Source organism: Pelmatolapia mariae, linkage group LG4 (genome assembly GCF_036321145.2).
Source record: "Pelmatolapia mariae isolate MD_Pm_ZW linkage group LG4, Pm_UMD_F_2, whole genome shotgun sequence".
In the NCBI taxonomy this organism is placed as follows: domain Eukaryota; kingdom Metazoa; phylum Chordata; class Actinopteri; order Cichliformes; family Cichlidae; genus Pelmatolapia; species Pelmatolapia mariae.
The window spans coordinates 11,738,157-11,760,986 of record NC_086230.1 but is presented as its reverse complement, the minus strand read 5'-3'; the positions used below and the strand labels follow the sequence as shown (position 1 = coordinate 11,760,986).

The following is a 22,830-nucleotide window of genomic DNA, read 5'->3' as shown; positions in this document are numbered from 1 at the left end:
TCGTGCTACTTTGATCTTGCCCTCTAGCCTCCTTCTCCATGGAGGGTACTGCCCCTTGTGGCTGTTCAACTTGTAGCCAAGCATCTCACTGATCACTGCTGCCGTATTGTAGATCAGCTTGTTAGTGTCAGTAATCGTGGTTGTAGGTATCATCCGTAGTGCTGCATTAACATCATCTAGCAGATCTTCTGAGGGTACTTCACGTAATCTTGGTAACCGGCTACGGGGGATCCAGGTTTCAAGCTTGGCCATGATCCTATCTTTCAGGTCAGTTCCTCTCGCACTCAACGATCCTTCTCCTATCGCACTTGGGGCTATGTACCCAGTCTCGGGTGGGGGTGATGATATCTCCCCCCTGACCTGGTGTCCTGACTCCTCCTTGCCATAGCATTTATGTTGTACCTCGTCAATCTCTAGCTGTGAGAGCAGTCCCTTCTTTCGAATGTTGGAACACTGAGCTACTAGTTGTTTCGCCGTCATTGTGGATGTTGGGTATCGAAGAATCCATAGGTCCCTCATCCTATTCATGTAACCCCTTCCGCCAGGGTTACTTGTGTAGTAGCATTCCCCACTCACCCCTGTGGGCGGTTAATCCTTCAAGCTCGGGTCCTCTACCAGAGGCCTGGGAGCTTGAGGGTCCTGCGCAGTATCTTAGCTGTTCCTAGGACTGCGCTCTTCTGGACAGAGATCTCCGATGTTGTTCCCGGGATCTGCTGGAGCCACTCGCTTAGCTTGGGAGTCACTGCATATATATATATATATATATATATATATATATATATATATATATATATATATATATATATATATATATATATATATACACACACACAAAAACAACACAAGAATGCAGTAAGTTTAGTGTTTTAACAACTCACTCAGTTCCTCTTCAGGTTGTTTCTTAACATTTTGCTGTTTGATTGCTGTGTTTTTTGCCACATCTCTGGGATTTTCAGTGACCTCAGATCTTGTCGTGTCAGGATGATCTCTAGTTTTCTGTTTCAAAGACAACCAAGAATATATTTGTATCCTTATTTATTATTTCTTTTGAATGGTAAGCTTGGATGGAGAAAAGCAGACCAGGAAATTAATATGCAATTTTATTATGAAAATCATTCTGAGCAAGATTCAGGTTTATCCAGTTTTATTTATATAACACCAAACTATAAAGACAGTCACCTCATGGTGCTTTATATTGTAAAGACCCTACAATAATACAAAGAAAAAACCAACAATTAGATGACCCCCTATGAGCAAGTGCTTGAGTGACAGTGGTGTTTTAATTTATCTTTATTTTAAATGGTAAGTTTTTAATAAAATAAAAGAGTCTTCCCTCAGGAAGGCTATTAACGACACCCTTTACTTCTCTGATCTTTAGTGCAGGTTTCACAGGTGATGGAATTGTGCTGGTTGTTGTCTTCTCTGAAAAAACAAAGATGATTAAAATATGAGCATACACACTTTGGGATTATTAGAATTAGATTGATGTTGATGTTCAGTCTGATCTTCAGCAGATCATCTTGACCATGTCTCCATGTCTGCATTGAGTTGCTGTCATGTGATTGGCTGATTAGATTTTTGCATTAATGAGCAGTTGGACAGGTATACCTATGCCCGTTTAGTGACTTTGGGAAAGTAAAACTATTCATTAGAGAACACACCTGATCTGTTTTGATCACAAAGACATACAGAAACAATATTTTATTCAAACTGCAAACAAAACTATTACAATAGTTAGCTGTGTGCACATATGGGCTAAAACATTTGTAAATGCTTACATCAAATAAGAAAAGCTCCTAAATTTTGCAGAAACAAACCAGTGTTGTGAAGGATTTCACTCATTGTTTGGAGAACAAAAAAAATCCGCGGAACTGCAAGACCGCAAAAGGTGAACCGTGTTATAGCGAGGGACCACATACACCCACACTCATCTCACATTATCAGAGGTACAAAGGACGACCCTGTAAACTTGGTAGAAAATAGATTGAAACTGGATTTTGTTTTCTTCTACTTCAACAAAAAGTACACAAAATAGAAGACCAACACATCATTCAAGTGCTTTTAGTGTTTGAACAACTCACTCCGTTTCTTTTCAGGTTCTTTGTTAACATTTTGCTGTTTGATTGCTGTGTTTTTTGCCACATCTCTGGGATTTTCAGTGACTTCAGATCTTGGCATGCCAGGATGATGTCTAGTCTTCTGTTTAAAAAACAATATAGATTATATTAGTATTTATTTTAAATAGTCGGACTGGATGGGGTAAAAGCGTACATTTGTAATTTGTCATGCTGAACCATAATATTTGCCAAATTTCTATCTTGATGACGGTGCTGGTGTAAAGTAGAGTAATCTAAGATGATTAACATACTCAAACATACCAGCAATAAAATCTCCAGTAAAACATTCAAAGAAAATAATCTGTCTTGCCTCAGGAGGGATGTTAATGATACCCTTTACCTCTTTAATCTCTAATGCATGTTTTCCAGGTGTTGGAATTGTAGCTGTTACTCTCTCTGAAAAAAGAAGAAGTGTTATTTTCATACACAAACAAGGTCTTTGTTATCTTAACATACCAATAGGAAATATATCAGAAATGTCACCTTTGATATCACTGCTGTCAGTATGGTTAGAGGCAACAGCAGGCACACTCTCGACTTCATCATTATCACCTTCTTCATCTTCATCTTTCTCAGTGCTAGGCTCATCATCACCAACATCATCTTCATCCATACGCTCATCTTCCTGTCCTTCATCCTCATCTTCATGTTCAACATGATCTTCCTTGTGTTCTTCTGCAAAACAGATATAACTGTTCAAAATAAAACTATCTACACTGAGAGTTTTATAAGTAGCTCTAAGCTAACGAATACTTCTTTTTCTGAACTTCTGTCGTATTTGTGAAAACTACTGAAGTTTTGAAACAACTGATAAAAAACAATGAAATAATGTTTGCATGCTTTTGCTTCATATTCAAAAACATTCTCTGGTTTTGAGGCATAGATAGAAAAAACTGCAGACAATAGAAAAGAGACTGAAACTGGATTTTATTTTCTTCTACTTCAACAAAAAGTACACAAAATAGAAAACCAACACATCATTCAAGTGCTTTTAGTGTTTGAACAACTCACTCAGTTCCTCTTCAGGTTCTTTCTTGACATTCAGCTGTTTGATTGCTGTGTTTGTTGCAACATCTCTGTTATTTCCAGAGAATTCAGATCTTGGCATGTCAGGACGATGTCTAGTCTTCTGTTTTAAAGACAACCAAGAATATATTAGTATTTATTTTAAATAGTCGGACTGGATGGGGTAAAAGCATACATTTGTAATTTGTCATGCTGAACCATAATATTTGCCAAATTTCTATCTTGATGACGGTGCTGGTGTAAAGTAGAGTAATTTAAGATGATTAACATACTCAAAATTACCAACAATAAAAAGCACAGTAAAACATTCAAAGAAAATAATCTGTCTTGCCTCAGGAGAGATATTAACAATTATGCTTACCTCTTTAATCTCTAATGCATGTTTTCCAGGTGTTGGAATTGTAGCTGTTACTCTCTCTGAAAAAAGAAGAAGCGTTATTTTCATACACAAATGAGGTCTTTGTTATCTTAACATACCAACAGGAAATATATCAGAAATGTCACCTTTGATATCACTGCTGTCAGTATGGTTAGAGGCAACAGCAGGCACACTCTTGTCTTCATCATTATCACCTTCTTCATCTTCATCTTTCTCAGTGCTAGGCTCATCATCACCAACATCATCTTCATCCATATGCTCATCTTCCTGTCCTTCATCCTCATCTTCATGTTCAACATGATCTTCCTTGTGTTCTTCTGCAAAACAGATATAACTGTTCAAAATAAAACTATCTACACTGAGAGTTTTATAAGTAGCTCTAAGCTAACGAATACTTCTTTTTCTGAACTTCTGTAGTATTTGTGAAAACTACTGAAGTTTTGAAACAACTGATGAAAAATAATGAAATAATGTTTGCATGCTTTTGAGTCATATTTTCAAATATTCTCTGGTTTTGAGGGACAGATAGAAAAAATATGCAGACAATAGAAAATAGATTGAAACTGGATTATGTTTTCTTCTACTTCAACAAAAAAGTACACAAAATAGAAGACCAACACATCATTCAAGTGCTTTTAGTGTTTGAACAACTCACTCAGTTCCTCTTCAGGTTGTTTCTTAACATTTTGCTGTTTGATTGCTGTGTTTTTTGCCACATCTCTGGGATTTTCAGTGACCTCAGATCTTGTCGTGTCAGGATGATCTGTAGCTTTCTGTGTCAAAGACAACCAAGAATATATTTGTATCCTTATTTATTATTTCTTTTGAATAGTAAGCTTGGATGGAGAAAAGCAGACCAGGAAAATAATATATAGTTTTATTATAAAAATCATTTTGAGCAAGATTCAGTTTAATCCAGTTTTTTTTATATAACATCAAACTATAAAGACAGTCACCTCATGGTGCTTTAAAGACCCTACAATAATACAGAGAAAACACCAACAATTAGACGACTGCCTATGAGCAAGTGCTTTAGTGACAGTGGTGTTTTAATTTATCTTTATTTTGAATGGTAAGTTTTTAATAAAATAAAACGGTCTTACCTCAGGAAGGCTATTAACGACACCCTTTACTTCTCTGATCTTTAGTGCAGGTTTCACAAGTGTTGAAATTGTGCTGGTTGTTGTCTTCTCTGAAAAAAACAAAGATGATTAAAATATGAGCATACACACTTTGGGATTATTAGAATTAGATTGATGTTGATGTTCAGTCTGATCTTCAGCAGATCATCTTGACCATGTCTCCATGGCTGCACTGAGTTGCTGTCATGTGATTGGCTGATTAGATTTTTGCATTAATGAGCAGTTGGACAGGTATGCCTATGCCCGTTTAGTGACTTTGGGAAAGTAAAACTATTCATTAGAGAACACACCTGATCTGTTTTGATCACAAAGAAATACAGAAACAATATTTTATTCAAACTGCAAACAAAACTATTACAATAGTTAGCTGTGTGCACATATGGGCTAAAACATTTGTAAATGCTTACATCAAATAAGAAAAGCTCCTAAATTTTGCAGAAACAAACCAGTGTTGTGAAGGATTTCACTCATTGTTTGGAGAACTTCAATTATCATTTCAGAACTGAGCCAAATTAACTGTACAGTGGTTCCTCGTTTATCGCGGGAGTTACGTTCTAAAAATAACCCGCAATAAGTGAAATCCGCGAAGTACCAACTTTATTTTTTACAATTATTATAGATGTTTTAAGGCTGTAAAATCCCTCACTACACACTTTATACACTTTTCTCAAACAGCCATGAACATTTTCACACTTTTCTCTATTGTTTAAACACTCTCAAAGTTCAAACCTTCGTAGAAAAATAACTTCAGTATTATAGAATGAAACCAAAAGCACCCGCGGTTGCCTTTGACGCTGCATAACGTTTCACCAATATTGTTGTGTTTGTTGTGGAGAAAAATTACAAACATACAGTACAGCACTTCAGAGTCACACTGCTAGCGATCCAAGATTTATCTAAATTTGACAAGCTGAACACATTCTGTACTGTACAGGAGACACGGCACGAGATTGATTTGACAATGGTCTACAGCCAATCAGGATGCAGAACACAATATGCTGTAACAAAGAAAAAAAAACGTGCAAAATTGCACACAAAAAAAATCCGTGGAACTGCAAGACCGCAAAAGGTGAACCGTGTTATAGCGAGGGTCACTGTACACCCACACTCATCTCACATAATCAGAGGTTCAGAGGATGACCTTGTAAATTTGGTAGAAAATAGATTGAAACTGGATTTTGTTTTCTTCTACTTCAACAAAAAGTACACAAAGTAGAAGACCAACACATCATTCAAGTGCTTTTAGTGTTTGAACAACTCACTCGGTTCCTCTTCAGGTTGTTTGTTAACATTTTGCTGTTTGATTGCTGTGTTATTGGCCACATCTCTGGGATTTTTAGTGACCTCAGATCTTTTCATCTCAGGATGGTCTCTGGCTTTCTGTGTCAAAGACAATCAAGAATATATTTGTATCCTTATTTATTATTTCATTTGAATGGTACAGTTCACCCTTCCCGGGATAGGGTTACTGGGGCCCCGCCCTGGAGCCGGGCCCGGGGAGGGTGCCGGAAGGCAAGCGTCTGGTGGCCGGGCCTTAGTCCATGGGGCCCGGCTGGGCATAGCCCGAAAAAGGGACATGGGCCCATCTTCCTGCAGACCCACCACCTGCAGGAGGCACCGTAGGGGTCGGGTGCAATGTGAGCCGGGAAGCGGCCAGGAGCAGAGGTTCTTGCGGACCGATCCTCGGCTACCAAGACTGGCAATTGGTACATGGAATGTCACCTCTCTGGTGTTGAAGGAGCCTGAGCTAGTGCGTGAGGTTGAGAGGTACCGGCTAGATATTGTCGGGCTCACCTCAACGCATGGCCTGGGCTCTGGAACCAGCGACCTGGAGAGCGGCTGGACTCTGTCTCAGTCTGGAGTTGCCCATGGTGAGTGGCGGCGGGCTGGGGTGGGTATCTTGGTATCCCCTCAGGCCGGTGTTGGTATGTTGGGGTTTCTCCCAGTGGACGAGAGGGTTTGTTTCCTTCGCCTTCGGGTCAGGGAATCGGACCGTCGTCTGCGCTTATGCGCCGAGCGGCAGTTCAGAGTACCCAGCCTTCTTGGAGTCCCTGGGTGGGGTACTGGAGGGTGCTCCTCCTGGGGACTCTGTTGTCCTACTGGGAGACTTCAGTGCTCACATGGCCAATGACAGCGAGACCTGGAAGGGCGTGATTGGGAGGAACGGCCAACTGGATCTGAACCCGAGTGGTGTTTTGTTATTGGACTTCTGTGTAAACCACAGTTTGGCCATAATGAACACCATGTTCAAACATAAGGGTGTCCATAAGTGCGTGTGGCACCAGGACACTCCAAGCCGCAGGTCGATAGTCGATATTGTAATCGTATCACCAGACCTAAGGCCATATGTTCTGGACACTCGGGTAATGAGAGGGGCTGAGCTGTCAACTGATCACCACCTGGTGGTGAGTTGGATCAGGTGGCGAGGGAGGACGCTGGACAGACCTGGCGCGCCTAAACATACAGTGAGGGTGTGCTGGGAACGTCTAGCAGAGGCCCCGGTCCGCAAAATCTTCAACTCACACTTCCGGCAGAGCTTCAACAGCATTCCGAGGGAGACTGGAGACATTGAGTCAGAATGGACCATGTTCAGCACCTCCATTGCCGCTGCACTGAGTTGCGGCCACAAGGTAGTTGTTGGTGCCTGTCGTGGTGGTAATCCCCGAACCAAATGTTGGACACCAGAGGTGAGGGGAGCACCAAGCTGAAGAAGGAGTCCTACCGGGCTTCGTTAGCCTGTGGGACTCCAGAGTAGGGATGGGTATTGATAAGATTTTCGCGATTCCGATTCCATTTTCGATTCTGTTTAACGATTCGATTCTTTATCGATTCTCTTATCGATTCTTTTTTTAAAAAAAGGAGAACACTAAGGTCGATTAGCTTAGAAATTTGTTTTATATCTTCTCTTTGAACAAGATAGAAATTTAGGAGTAACATGGCCTTACAAACCCAACAGTGAGATCTTAAGAGATCCACAGCCTATGGCTCTTCAATGGGGTGTCACAGGGTCCCCAGGAAAAAAACTTGTAAATGTAAAATAATAAAATAAATATTCTTCTCTAGCAATAACAAAGTATAACATAAATTATTCTGTAGCAATTACACAAGAATATCCAGTAATGTCCCTGCCTACAATTAAACACATTCACTTACCGAAGATCGGGGGCATCTGCTGTGGCAAATGGGTGCAAGCCTTTTACCACAAACTTAGTTACTGCTCGGTGACATTCGTCTATCCTGGCTTGAAAGGAGACGCTAACGGTAGACTGCAGCGAGAACTGCCAGCATCTGAGCCAGCCAGACTCTGTCTGTCTCTCTCATCATGGTCACCTAAATGCAGCGCACAGTAATGGCAGGTTTTGTAATAAGGCAGATCGCGCTAACATAATATGCACTGTTAACGGGAGAGGACGTGCAAACGTTACCGCTGCTGCTGGGTTGAGATTCACGAGTCCGGAGCGGAATTAAAAACACGACACTCATTTAAGGTTATCGCGTGTTTTGTGAGCAAATGCTTTTGCATATTCGTAGTGTTTCCTCCCTTAAATGAAATATCTACTTTGCAAGTATTGCAAGTTAGCCTGTTGTCATCCGTTCTCGTAAAGTATAGCCAAACTTTTGAGCGTTTGAGCCGCTTAGGCGCCATGTTTCCTGCCAGGTAAATGAAGCGCCGCAACGTGGTGACGTCATTCGGGGCAACTGGAATCGATAAGGGAATCGTTTGCAAAAATGGCAAACGATTCCAAGGAATTGAAACAGTGGGAACCGGTTCTCAACAAGAACCGGGTTTCGATACCCATCCCTACTCCGGAGGCAGCTGATAGGTACCGACCGGCCAAGCGGAATGCGGTGCGGGCGGTGGCTGAAGCAAAAACTCGGGTGTAGTAGGAGTTCGGAGAGGCCATGGAAAAAGACTTTCGGACCGCCTCGAAGAGATTCTGGCAAACCGTCAGGCGACTCAGCAGGGGAAAGCGGAGTTCTACATGCACTGTGTATAGTGAGGGTGGAGTGCTACTGACTTCAACTGAGAAAATTGTCGGGCGGTGGAAGGAATATTTCGAGGACCTCCTCAATCCCACTGGCATGTCTTCCGTGGCGGAAGCAAAGTCTGGGGACAAAGGGGATGACCCGCCAATCTCTGGGGGCGAGGTCACTGAGGCAGTTAAACAACTCCTTGGTGGCAGGGCCCCTGGGGTGGACGAGGTCTGCCCCGAGTTCCTGAAGGCTCTGGATGTTGTAGGGCTGTCTTGGTTGACACGTCTTTACAATGTTGTGTGGAGATCAGGGGCAGTACCCTTGGACTGGCAGACCGGGGTGGTGGTCCCCATCTTTAAGAAAGGGGACAGAGGGTGTGTTCCAACTACAGGGAAATCACACTCCTTAGCCTCCCTGGGAAAGTCTATGCCAGGGTGCTGGAGAGGAGAGTTCATCCGTTAGTAGAACCTTGGATATAGGAGGAACAATGTGGTTTTCGTCCTGGTCGTGGAACACTGGATCAGCTCTTTATACTCTAGAGGATACTTGAGGGTGCATGGGAGTTTGCCCAACCAGTCTACATGTGTTTTGTGGACTTGGAGAAAGCATTTGACCGTGTCCCTCGGGGTGTCCTGTGTGGGGGACTCTAGGAGTATGGGGTGTCTGGCCCATTGCTACGGGCCATTCAGTCCTTATACGACCATTGCAAGAGCTTGGTCTGCATAGCCGGCAATAAGTCGGACTCGTTCCTGGTGGGTGATGGGCTCCGCCAGGGGTCCCCTTTGTCACAGATTCTGTTCATAATTTTTATGGACAGAATTTCTAGGCGTAGCCAAGTGGTGGAAGGCTTTCACTTCGGTGGTCTCAGGATCTCATCGCTGCTTTTTGCAGATGATGTGGTTCTGTTGGCTTCATTGGGTGATGGCCTCCAGCTCGCCTTGGAATGGTTCACAGCCGAATGTGAGGCGGTGGGAATGAGAATCAGCACATCCAAATCTGAGGCCATGGTCCACAGCCGGAAAAGGGTGGAGTCCCCACTCCGGGTCAGGGACGAGTTCCTGACCCTTCTCCCATCACTCGTGTTCCCACGAGTGATGGGAGAAGGGAGCGGGAGATCGAGAGACGGATTGGTGCACATGCCGCGGATGCTGTACCTGTCTGTTCTGGTGAAGAGACAGCGGAGTGTAAAAGTGAAGCTCTCAATTTACCGGTCGATCTACGCCCATACCCTCACCTATGGTCACGAGCTGTGGGCAGTGACCAAAAGAACGAGATCGCGAACACAAGCGACGGAAATGGGCTTCCTCCGAAGGGTGGCTGGCCTCTACCTTAGAGATAGGGTGAGAAGTTCAGCCATCAGGAGGGGCTCAGAGTAGAGCCGCTGGTCCTCCACATCAAAAGGAGCCAGTTGAGGTGGTTTGGGCATCTGACAAGGATGTCACCTGGGCGCCTCCTGTGTGAGGTTTTCCGGGTTTGCCCCACCGGGAGGAAGCCCTGGAGCAGACCCAGGACACGCTGGAGAGATTATATCTCTCGGCCGGCCTGGGAACGCCTTGGCAATCCCCCGGACAAGATGGAGGAGGTGGCTGGGGAGAGGGAGGTCTGGGCTTCTCTGCTTGGGGTGCTGACCCCGCGACCAGGCCCCGGATAAGCGGAAGAAAATGGATGGATGGATGGATGGACTTATTTATTATTTCTTTTGAATGGTAAGCTTGGATGGAGAAAAGGATACCAGGAAAATAAAATCATTTTGAGCAAGATTCGGTTTAATCCAGTTTTATTTATGTAACACCAAACTATAAAAACACTCACCTCATTGTGCTTTACATTGTAAAGACCCTACAATAATACAGAGAAAACACCAACAATTAGACGACCTCTATGAGCAAGCGACAGTGGTGTTTTAATTATCTTTATTTTGAATGTGAATTTTTTATTTAAATAAAACAGTCTTACCTCAGGAAGGAATTTAATCACACCCTTTACATCTTTGATCTTTAGTGCAGGTTTCACAAGTGTCGAAATTGTGCTGCTTGTTGTCTTCTCTGAAAAAGAAAGATGATTAAAATATGAGCATGCACACTTTGGGATTATTAGAATTAGATTGATGTTTTGATGTTCAGTCTGATCTTCAGCAGATCATCTTGATCATGTCTCCATGGCTGCACTGCGTAGCTGTCATGTGATTGGCTGATTAGATTTTTTGCATTAATGAGCAGTTGGACAGGTATACCAAATAAAATGGCCGTTTAGTGTCTTTGGGAAAGTAAAACTATTCATTAGAGAACACACCTGATCTGTTTTGATCACAAAGACATACAGAAACAATATTTTATTCAAACTGCAAACAAAACTATTAAAGTAGTTAACAGTGTGCACATATGGGGTAAAACATTTGTAAATGCTTATATAAAATAAGAAAAGCTCTTAAATTTTGCAGAAGCAAACCAGTGTTGTGAAGGATTTCACTCATTGTTTGGAGAACTTCAATTATCATTTCAGAACTGAGCCAAATTAACTGTACAATGGTCCCTCGTTTATCGCGGGAGTTACGTTCTAAAAATAACCCGCAATAGGTGAAATCCGCGAAGTACCAACTTTATTTTTTAAAATTATTATAGATGTTTTAAGATTGTAAAACCCCTCACTACAGACTTCATACAATTTTCTCAGACAGCCATGAACATTTTCACACTTTTCTCTCTTGTTTAAACACTCTCAAAGTTCAAAGCTTCATAGAAAAATTACTTCAGTATTGTAGAATGAAACCAAAGGTACCCGCGGTTGCCTTTAGCGCTGCAAAACGTTTCATCAATGTTGTTGTGTTTGTTGTGGAGAAAAATTACAAAACATACAGTACAGCACTTCAGAGTCACACTGCTAGCGATCCAAGATTAATGTAAATTTGACAAGCTGAACGCATTCTGTACTGTACAGGAGACACGGCACAAGATTGATTTGACAATGGTGTACAGCCAATCCGGACGCAAAACACAATGTGCTGAAAAAAAAAAAAAAAAACATGCAAAATTGCACACAAAAAAAATCCGTGGAACTGCAAGACCGCGAAAGGTGAACCACGTTATAGCGAGGGACCACATACACCCACACTCATCTCACATAATCAGAGGTTCAGAGGACGACCCTGTAAACTTGGTAAAAAAATAGATTGAAACTGGATTTTGTTTTCTTCTACTTCAACAAAAAGTACACAAAATAGAAGACCAACACATCATTCAAGTGCTTTTAGTGTTTGAACAACTCACTCAGTTCCTCTTCAGGTTGTTTCTTAACATTTTGCTGTTTGATTGCTGTGTTTGTTGCAACATCTCTGGGATTTTCAGTGACCTCAGATATTGTTGTGTCATGATTATCTCTAGCTTTCTGTTTCAATGACAACCAAGAAAATATTTGTATCCTTATTTATTATTTCTTTTGAATGGTAAGCTTGAAAGGAGAAAAGCAGACCAAGAAAATAATATGCAATTTTATTATGAAAATCATTTTGAGCAAGATTCAGTTTCATCCGGTTTTATTTATATAACACCAAACTATAAAGACAGTCAGCTCATGGTGCTTTATATTGTAAAGACCCTACAATAATACAGAGAAAACACCAACAATTAGATGACCCCCTATGAGCAAGTGCTTGAGTGACAGTGGTGTTTTAATTTATCTTTATTTTGAATGGTAAGTTTTTAATAAAATAAAACAGTCTTACCTCAGGAAGGAATTTAATGACATCCTTTACTTCTCTGATCTTTAGTGCAGGTTTCACAGGTGTCGAAATTGTGCTGGTTGTTGTCTTCTCTGAAAAAAGAAAGATGATTAAAATATGAGCATGCACACTTTGAGATTATTAGAATTAGATTGATGTTGATGTTCAGTCTGATCTTCAGCAGATCATCTTGACCATGTCTCCATGTCTGCACTGAGTTTCTGTCATGTGATTGGCTGATTAGATTTTTGCATTAATGAGCAGTTGGACAGGTATACCAAATAAAACGGCCGTTTAGTGACTTTGGGAAAGTAAAACTATTCATTAGAGAACACACCTGATCTGTTTTGATCGCAAAAACAATATTTTATTCAAACTTCAAACAACTTTATGTTTTACAACAATTATAGATGTTTTAAGGCTGTAAAACCCCTCACTACACACTTTATACACTTTTCTCAGACAGGCATGAACATTTTCACACTTTTCTCTCTTGTTTAAACACTCTCAAAGTTCAAACCTTCGTAGAAAAATACCTTCAGTATTATAGAATGAAACCAAAGGCACCCGCGTTTGCATTCAGCGCTGCAAAATGTTTCATCAATATTGTTGTGTTTGTTGTGGAGAAAAATTACAAACATACAGTACAGCACTTCAGAGTCACACTGCTAGCGATCCAAGATTTATATAAATTTGACAAGCTGAACGCATTCTGTACTGTACAGGAGACATGGCACGAGATTGATTTGACAATGGTGTGGTGGATTTTTGTGTGATATGTATAACTATGTAACTATATACACTATATATCTATGTGCACTGAACTTATATATTTTAACTTTCATGTAGAGTCTTAAGCACAAGACATTTTGCTTCACAGTGGTTTATTAAGGTGGTACAGTAACAGGGCAGTTAATGCTGTAACAGAGATCCTGAACACATCACGATAAAATATCATACGATATAATCACACACACACACTCGCGTGGGCGCGTGGGAAAGTTACCCAGCAGCAGGGGGCGGGGATACTGGTCCCTATATATTAGGGGAGCAGAGGACACCCCCAGCTTTTTTCCTCCTGCTGCTGCTCTCTGTCTGTCTCTGTGTTGCTCTGCTGTCTGTGCTTAAGGCTGTACACCCCGGGGTTTTGCTTTGCTTGCTGTCTGCTATGTAATTCTCTTGCTAAATGTCTGTATGTATTTTTCCTGCTGTTCATATGATTCAGTGTATTAAACTCTGTTCTAAGAATTCTACTTTTTTACAGAGCATCTTTTTGAGTTTCTTGATTTTAATTGGATCTAAAAGGGTTGGATCTCCACATTGTTGGTGGGAGAAGGTTATCAGGATGGCTTCAAAATTTGCGACCACAATTGGCGACCACGAAGGGACAAGGAATTAAGGTGATTGCTGGGAGCCTTGGGGAATGCCAAGGCCTTGCACATCAGAGAACACCAAGCGGCCGCTATATTAAGGTAAGCAGAGTTTTTTTTCCTGCTCAATGTTGGTGTTGTCTGAGTGCAGAAGGGGGGTTCCCACCTTGGCTCTAAGTAGATTTCACCTAACCTTGAAAAGGACTTTAATCAAATGGTCGCTGTTATTCTAAGTGATAAAGTGTTACACTGTAAGAAATAATGTTAGTTTAAGATGCTGAAGGAGTGGAGTTTAATGCTGCATCATATGTGTGTGTGTTATTCCTGTAACTTGTGTGACCCGCGGGGGGAGTGTGAGTGAGCGCTGTGTGTGTGCGTATGTGGGGTTTGTGTGTGTGAAAGGCTGCTCTGCCCTGTGCTGGAGTTAGACTCCAGGGCTGTGTTGAGGGAGTTTGGGTTTATTTTTCCGCTATTCTTTAGTGTTTTGGAAGTGTATCTGAAGAATAGGCGTAAGTTGCGCAGAAGTAAAAGTTGAAGTGATGAAAAGTGATGAAAAGTGAATTATATGTCGGCACCCTCAAGGTGGTTACCGCTGGAAACCTAGTTATCCATTTAGGTAGATAAGGTGACACAGGCTAACTAGGTTAACCATTTAATTGGTTAACCTAGTTAACCCAAGTGAATTGCTAGGTAGTCAGGTCTGCTCGGCCTTTGGGGGATTTTTGGAGATAAGAACTCAGCACGTAACGCGGGGACTTGGGGCTCGCAGTGGGATTCTGAGGGCCTTCGAGTCCACCGGTCTGGACACGCTGGGTAAATTGCGCGCGTCGCTGTATGAAAGGCGACACCTTCGGCCCAAGTGTAAATATGTAAATAGCTGTTACTAACCCTTAAGTATAATCACTGCTGTAAATATTGCTAAGTAGTAGTCTAGAGTATAACCATGTATTGCTGTAAATATTGCTTAAAATAACTCTTGCTGTAAATAAGAGTTAGAGGAATACGCGTAAGGGGAGTGTTTTGATAAATAAATAAGGAAAAGGGAAGTTAGTAGGTAGATAAATAAAAAGTTGTAGAGGGACTGATTTGAGAGACTAAAAAAACTGAGCTCACTGTGCTGCAGAGCACCGTGTCTGCAGGCAGTTTGTGAATCATCCCTAAGGCATGTGGACGAGTGAGAGGAGCATCAGAGCAGTTAAAAGAGATAAGTCGGCAAAATTAAGAATTGTTGAATATAAAGAGGAAAATAGACACATTGCTGCTGAAATATAATGTTGTTGTTTAAGGAATTTAAACAGAAAGATCTGCAAAAATAATATTTGTTAACCAGCAATATGAAGTAAGGTGGGAAATTAGTGGCTAAAATTGAGTAAAAGAAAATATTAATTGCCAAAATAGGGATAATGAGTAAATAGGGATTGCAGGCACTTTTTTGGATTATTAGCTTAATGAAGGTATGACCAAAAGTTAAATAAATTGGAAATAGAGCTGATTGACTAAAGTAAAATAAAAGGATAACATAAACTAGAACTAAATTATAACATATCCAAACTAATAACAGTAAGAATGACAACTATAAACTAATTCTAACAATAAAACATAGCTGGGATAAAACCCAGGCCTAAAATAATTAGAGGGAAAGTAAATAAATCACACAAACAAATAATAACTGAAATAGGGAGGTTTGTGTTGTGTTTGGAGAAATATAGAAGGTAGTGGTGATGATCTAAGAACATCTGAGCATCTTAGTAAGGAATGAGAGATAGAGACCAAATAAATAAGAACATGTTTGGGCTACAATGAAGATAAGAGAGTCAAAACAGCATCCATAAATAGATCTCAGTAAAATGCAGGAGTTGTAGAACAATCTAATAATGTCTCAGAGTTTGCATGTGAAATGTATATTGAGGGTTCGTTATCACTCACCAAAGAGGAGTGCAAGAGAAGTAAATAATGAAGTTTTGCCTTTGTTAGAAAGTTCTGCAGAGGGCTCATGAACTCACCCAAAAGCATACAGAGAGTGCAAGAGGCACCTGAGTAATATGATGTGAAATGAATGATTGTTGGAAATAAATTTGCGACCACAATGGTCTACAGCCAATCAGGACGCAGAACACAATGTGTTGTAAAAAAAACAACAAAAATAAAAACATGCAAAAAAATACGTGCAAAATTGCACACACAAAAAATCCGCGAAACTGCAAGACCGCAAAAGGTGAACCGCATTATAGCGAGGGACCACTGTACACCCACACTCATCTCACATAATCAGAGGTTCAGAGAATGACCCTGTATATAAAGAACAACAAAATAAACAATCACAGCTATGCAGATGACACACAAATATATATCACAATGTCACCAGGAGACCGAGGCCCTGTACAGGCTCTTGGTAAATGCATTGAGGAAATTAATGACTGGTTGTGCCACAATTTTCTCCAGCTAAACAAAAACAAAGCTGAAGTAATAGTCTTTGGAGTCAAAGAAAAACGATTACAGGTCACCAGAGAACTTCAATCTATACACCTAAAAACCACCAACCAGGCGAGAAATTTGGGTGTAGTGATGGACGCAGACCTAAACTTAGAAAAACACATTAAGACAATAACAAAGTCAGCTTACTATCACCTCAAGAATATTTCAAGGATGGACTTCCGGTCAGCATGCGACCCGAGTAGACGCAGGAACGAACTGCTCCGGTGAATTTAACTCCGCTTTGACCAGTTTCACCCCTCCAATTGCCACCTAGAGTCGCTTACACTCGTAACTACTTTTCTGGTGTTTCGAACACTTTTGACGCTTTCCAATGGCTTCTAATAGTGCAAAAGCGAACAAAAAGGAGGACGCTAGCTTAACACTGGAGGCTATCACCACGCTGCTCCAGCAGCACCGAGATAAGTTGGCGTCTGAATTTAAGACCTCGTTTAACGCCCTCGATTCAAAACTGGACCAGGTACGGTAAGCCCAAGAGGAACAGGCCGAGAGAGTTTCGTCCTTGGAGCTTGCAACTGAAGACCTGAGCCAACGAATCGCTGACCTTGAAAGCACGTGTGCCGCTCTTCGCGAAGACAACAGCCAGCTAGAGAACAAAGTCACCGACCTGGAGAGCCGTAGCAGGCGTCAGAACATCCGCGTCCTTGGACTGCCTGAAGACACTGAAAGTGGGCGCCCCACTCACTTCTTTTCCAACCTTCTCTGTGAGTTATTGGGCAAAGAAATACTTCAGTCTCCACCGGAGCTCGATAGAGCGCACTGTTCCCTCGCAGTGAAGCCGCCCGCGGGACGCCCACCTCGCCCGGTGATCATCCGCCTGCACCGATACCAGATCAAGGACCTCATCATCCGAGAAGCTAGGAGGAGAGGGAAATTCGACTACCAAGGCGTGCCTATCCGAATTGTGGAGGACTACAGTCCCGAGGTCCTCAATCAGCGGGCGCAGTACAAGGACATTATGTCGGAGCTCTACGGGCAAGGCCTGAGGCCGGCTCTCCTCGTCCCAGCACGGCTTCGCATAACGCAGGCCAGCGGCGCCAGAAAGTTTTTTAGCTCCATGGACGAGGCTCAACAGTACATTGAGAGGCTCCCAAAGGCTCCGGAAGCCCCATGAAGAATTATTACTAATAAAACAGTGACACCAAATGCAGGTACCAAACATTCCATACATGTATAGAGGCGCAGTCGGGATCCACGTAAGATGTTGTTTTTCCCCTCCAAGTGCAGCGATATAGTCTGAATGTTATAGTACTGAAATGCTGATTATTACTTTCATTTAACTCCATAATTTTTTATGGAGTTAAATGGAGTTTTTCTTTCTTTGATAAATAAGGAGGCAACCTCATTGACCTCTACCTATTGGCTAATGACGTAATACCTGTTGCACGGAGACGGGGAGTTTTGTTATCTATTCGTAGCCTTCCGTCAGTTCTCATTCAATAATTCATTTATACCAGTAGTACTTATTGAACTACATCTTCTTTTTTGTGTTTGGTTGTTTGTTTGTTTACATACTTGACTCTGCTTTGAAACACTCCAGCAATTACATTTGGACTTGGTGGCTGATACACAGTTTCAAAACTTAACAGTAACATACGGGGTTTCAGCTTAATATGCTATGGCCACCGGAGCAGTGGTTCGATTACTTCAACACCTAGGTTGTTGCTATAATAGACAGGAGGAGTAACACTTTAAATATGTTAAGTTTGAAGAGCTCGCTGCTTGTTCTTGTTCTTTTTTTTGGCAGCCATTTTCTGTTGTGGGGAGGGTTTGGGGAGGGTAAGGGTCACTGCTATGAACCTCATACACTGTTTTTTTTTTTCAACCTGTTCTGAACTAATTTCCACCCACTGTAAAGTTATTCTGTTCTTATCATCTAAGGCCAGTGTGCATATTGTCTTTGCTCTATAAATCAGATGAGTCTGCAGTTAAACTTTCTAAGGTGGAATGTTAAAGGCCTAAATCATCCAGTCAAGAGAAGGAAGGTTTTCTCACATGTTAAACACCATAACACTGACGTGGCTTTCCTGTAGGAGACCCACGTCAGGACCTCTGATAATGTCCGTCTCTTCTCACGTTGGAGGGGCCAGTGTTTTCACTCACTTTTCCAAGCTAGGGCACGTGGGGTCTCTATATTGGCCAGGCAGAACATTCCCTTTGAGGCCCACAATGTCGTAGCAGACAAATATGGCAGATATGTCATAGTCAGTGGGAAACTGTATAACAGTCTTGTTGCCCTAGTAAATGTGTATGCTCCTAATACAGATGACGAGAATTTCTTTAAACAACTATTCTCCTCTCTACCCGACTTAAGTATCTACTCTCTTTTTCTGGGGGGTGATTTTAACTGCTGGTTAGACCTAGCCCTGGATCGCTCATCCACTAAGAGTAATGTTCTAAGTAAATCTGCATCTGTCATTCATGCCTTTCTATCAGAATATGGAATGTGTGACGTTTGGTGTACCCTAAATCCTCATAAAAGAGATTACTCCTATTTTTCACATGTGCACCATACATATTCAAGAATTGATTACTTTATCATTGACATTAATTGTCTGCAGCAGGTCCACTCCTGTGCCTACCATAGCATAGTTATTTCAGATCACGCCCCTCTTACTCTGTCTCTGTCTCTTCCACATCCTCCTGTTAAAGCTGCACAATGGCGTTTCAACTCGACCCTTCTGTCAGATGAAAATTTTGTAAAGTTTATCCAGGATGAGATACGTTTTTACTTTGCCACAAACTCTTCCCCAGAGACTTCCAGCCTTGTCGTATGGGATGCCTTTACGGCTTATATCAGAGGCCAGATTATTGCTTATTCAGCAAGAATTAAAAAACAGTCCACCCATGAAAGAAATAAGTTAATGCAACAAATTAAGGAGACCGATGAACAGTATGCTCTCAAACAGAATCATGAAATATTTAAAAAGCGTGTAGAACTTAAAACAAGACCTGACCTACTCACAAGTGGCTGTGGCTGTGGCTCAGGTGGTAGAGCAGATCAGCTACTGATCGGAAGGTCGGTGGTTCGATTCTTGGCTTCCCCGATCTACATGCCAAGTATCCTTGGGCAAGATACTAACCCCAAATTGCCCTCCGATGCGTTCATCGGAGTACGAATGTGTGTGAATGCAGGTTAGTTTGCACTGTGTTTAGAAGTGCTTGTACGAGTCGGTGTGAATGGGTGAATGAGGCATGTTGTATAGAGCGCTTTGAGTACTCCGGGAGAGTAGAAAAGCGCTATATAAGAATCAGACCATTTACAACGTACTCGACTGAACGTTTACTCTTACATGACAAATCCAAATTTTATATGCATGGTGACAAACCTGATAAATTACTGGCGAGCCTTCTAAAAGGTTCTAGGGCGAGGCAAAGTATTCTTAAAATTCGACAACAAGATGGCAACATAGTCACAGATCACGAAAAAATCAATGAAGTGTTCAGAGATTTTTACTCACAGCTTTACACCTCAGAGTCCCAAACTGACTGCAATGCAATGCAATTAATGAGTTCTTAGCTAAACTTGACATTCCTGAAATTCCACCGGAACTTAAAACAAGGCTGGATGAACCCATCTCTCAGTTAGAAGTTTCCTTGGCTATAGCTTCAATGCAATCTGGCAAGTGTCCAGGCCCAGATGGTTTTCCGTCAGAATTTTTCAAACACTTCTCTTCATTACTGTCCACGCAGCTTAGTGCAACCCTCACGGACTGCATCAAACAAGGATCTCTTCCTCAGTCATTCTATGAAGCCTGTATTACACTTATTACAAAGAAAGGAAAGGATCCGTTGGAATGTGCCTCCTATAGACCCATTTCTCTATTGAACACAGACGCTAAAATATTAGCCAAGATACTTGCCCGTAGACTAGAAATAGTTCTTCCAAAAATTATTTCAAAAGACCAGACAGGCTTCATTAAAGGTCGTCATTCATATTTTAACATAAGGAGGCTATTTAACATAGTTTACTCCAGCCCTACAGACTCTGATGAATGTGTAGTCTTGCTTGACGCTGAAAAGGCCTTTGATCAAGTTGAGTTTGATTATCTCTTTGCAGTCCTTGATAGATTTGGCTTTGGAGCAAAATTTACTTCATGGATTAAATTACTCTATTCTCAACCATCTGCTACAATACGAACTAACCTCCAATTATCAAAACCTTTCAAACTTCACAGAGGCACACGCCAGGGATGTCCTCTCAGCCCCCTGCTTTTTGATCTGGCCATAGAACCCCTTGCCATTGCGTTCCGCAGTTGCAAAGAGGTACACGGCATTTGGAGAAACAATACAGAACACAAGGTCTCGCTCTATGCAGATGATCTCCTGCTTTTTATTTCTAAGCCCTTAGCCTCACTACCATCTGCATTGAATCTGCTCAGTCAATTTGGTCAGATTTCAGGGTATAAACTGAACCTTAATAAAAGTGAGCTCTTCCCGCTAAGTAGCAAATCAAGTATATTAGACTTCACCTGCTTGCCCTTCAGAGTTGAAAGGAAAAAATTTACATATTTGGGAATCACAGTGACAAAAAAAAACATAAAAACCTTTTCAAAGAAAATGTGAGTGCATTGCTGAACCAAGTGAAGCGGTCCCTCACCCACTGGACACCACTCTCTATGTCTCTGGTAGGACGTATCAATTCAATTAAAATGACCGTTCTACCCAAATTTTTATACCTTTTTATGCCTTACCCATTTTCATTCCCAATACTTTTTCAATGAGCTGGACTCTGTCATCTCATCTTATCTATGGCAGGGTAAACGCCCAAGGCTTAATAAGATGCATCTTCAAAAAATCTAAAATTGAGGGTGGGTTTGCACTTCCCAACTTTCGTTTTGATTATTGGGCTGCTAACATACGATGTTTGGTGTTCTGGTATTTTTACCACAATCAGGGTGGTTGTCCTGACTGGGTGACTATGGAATTGCATAGTGACAACAGTATATCCTTACCAGCTGCACTTTGTTCTCCACTCTCATCCTCTTCATTCAACTCCATCCCCAACCCCGTAGTGGTGCACTCATTAAAAATATGGGGCCAGTTTAGGAAATACTTTAAACTCTGTGACTTCTCCCTTCTCAGCCCCATTGCATCTAATCATCTCTTTAAACCTTCTATCCAGGATGGTGGGTTTGTGGAGTGGCACAGAAGTGGAATAACTTGCTTTAAGGACCTATTCATAGCCAACAAACTAGCATCATTTGAACAACTTGCTAATAAATATAGTCTTTCACCATCACACTTTTTCAGATACTTGCAAGTCAGACACTTTATTTGTTACCAGACTTCAGGCTCAAGCCCTCCACCAGAGCCTACACTATTAGAAACTATCCTACAACTCAATCCAACCAATAGAGGGCTGATTTCCTTGCTTTACAATAAAATGTTAAATTTGACACATACCTCTTCATCCAAGCTCAAGACACTGTGGGAAGAAGACTTCAACATGACAATCTCTGACGAAACATGGGCCTCTATACTCAAACATGTCAACACAACATCATTATGTGCCCGCCACTGTTTAGTCCAGTTCAAAGTGGTGCATAGAGCCCATTTCTCAAAATCCAGACTATCCCGTATCTATCCTGAAATCACTCCATATTGTGACAGATGCAAAACCGCTGAAGCCTCACTGATCCACATGTACTGGTCTTGTCCCAATCTTGTTCAGTTCTGGTCAGACGTTTTTCATACCCTGTCCAGGATTCTCAGTGTGACGCTGGCCCCTGGCCCCCTTCTTGCTCTGTTTGGCATCAGTGGGAATGAGGTGCTTCTACCGGCCTCTAAAAAACAGGCATTATCATTCTGTTCCCTGTTGGCCAGGAGGGCAATACTACTGAGGTGGCAGGATGCTGCCCCTCCCACTCACAAACAGTGGTTATATGACCTCATGGCGTGTCTAAAACTGGAAAAGATAAGACACTCACTTCAGAACTCCACTGGGAAATTTCAAAGCATGTGGGGACCCTTCCTCGATGCTTTTCAAAATCTATAAGAATTTTCCAGCAAACTCTCTTATGTCAGGTGTGGAAATACAGTGTGCAGGTCTAGGGCAGTGACCTGGGTGGGAATGAATGGGATTATTTTGCAGGGATTATGTTACTTTGGGATATATCATACATATGTTTATATTTCTCTTTCTTCTCTTTCTTTCCCTTTTTTCTTTATTTTCCTTTTATTTCACAGCTGAAGATACATTTCTGAACTCATTTCACAGCCTAAATGTAATACTTAACCTGAATGTACAGATCATCTGTAACCCTTTTCTTTTCTTTCTGTTTATATGTATAATATATATGTTGATGTTTATGTGTATAAAAGGAAAACTTCTTAATAAAAAGACATTATTTAAAAAAAAAGAATATTTCAAGGATAAAAGATCTGATGTCTCAACAGGACCTGGAAAAACTAGTCCATGCATTCATCTTTAGCAGTCTTGATTACTGTAACAAAATCTTTACAGGTCTACCTAAAAAACTCAGTCAGACAACTACAGCTCATTCAGAACTCTGCTGCTCGAGTCCTCACTAAGACCAAAAAAGTGGACCACATCAGTCCAGCTCTGAGGTCTTTACACTGGCTGCCTGTCCGTCAGAGGATAGACTTT

General features: G+C 41.5%; 1 protein-coding gene across 1 annotated transcript in view; it reads right to left on the bottom strand.

Annotated features, from left to right (window-relative positions):
- Nucleotides 1-4,489: 4,489 nt before the first annotated feature.
- LOC134625737 (nucleolin-like) overlaps nucleotides 4,490-22,830 on the bottom strand; it is a 35,197-nt gene continuing 16,856 nt past the window's right edge. The window contains exons 12-18 of the mRNA XM_063470987.1: nucleotides 12,361-12,449; nucleotides 11,906-12,023; nucleotides 10,596-10,684; nucleotides 10,452-10,478; nucleotides 5,927-6,044; nucleotides 4,626-4,714; nucleotides 4,490-4,498 (exon numbers count right to left, since the gene is read on the bottom strand). Of these exons, the coding sequence (XP_063327057.1) occupies nucleotides 4,490-4,498; nucleotides 4,626-4,714; nucleotides 5,927-6,044; nucleotides 10,452-10,478; nucleotides 10,596-10,684; nucleotides 11,906-12,023; nucleotides 12,361-12,449 (539 nt within the window). The remainder of the gene's footprint in view (nucleotides 4,499-4,625; nucleotides 4,715-5,926; nucleotides 6,045-10,451; nucleotides 10,479-10,595; nucleotides 10,685-11,905; nucleotides 12,024-12,360; nucleotides 12,450-22,830) is intronic.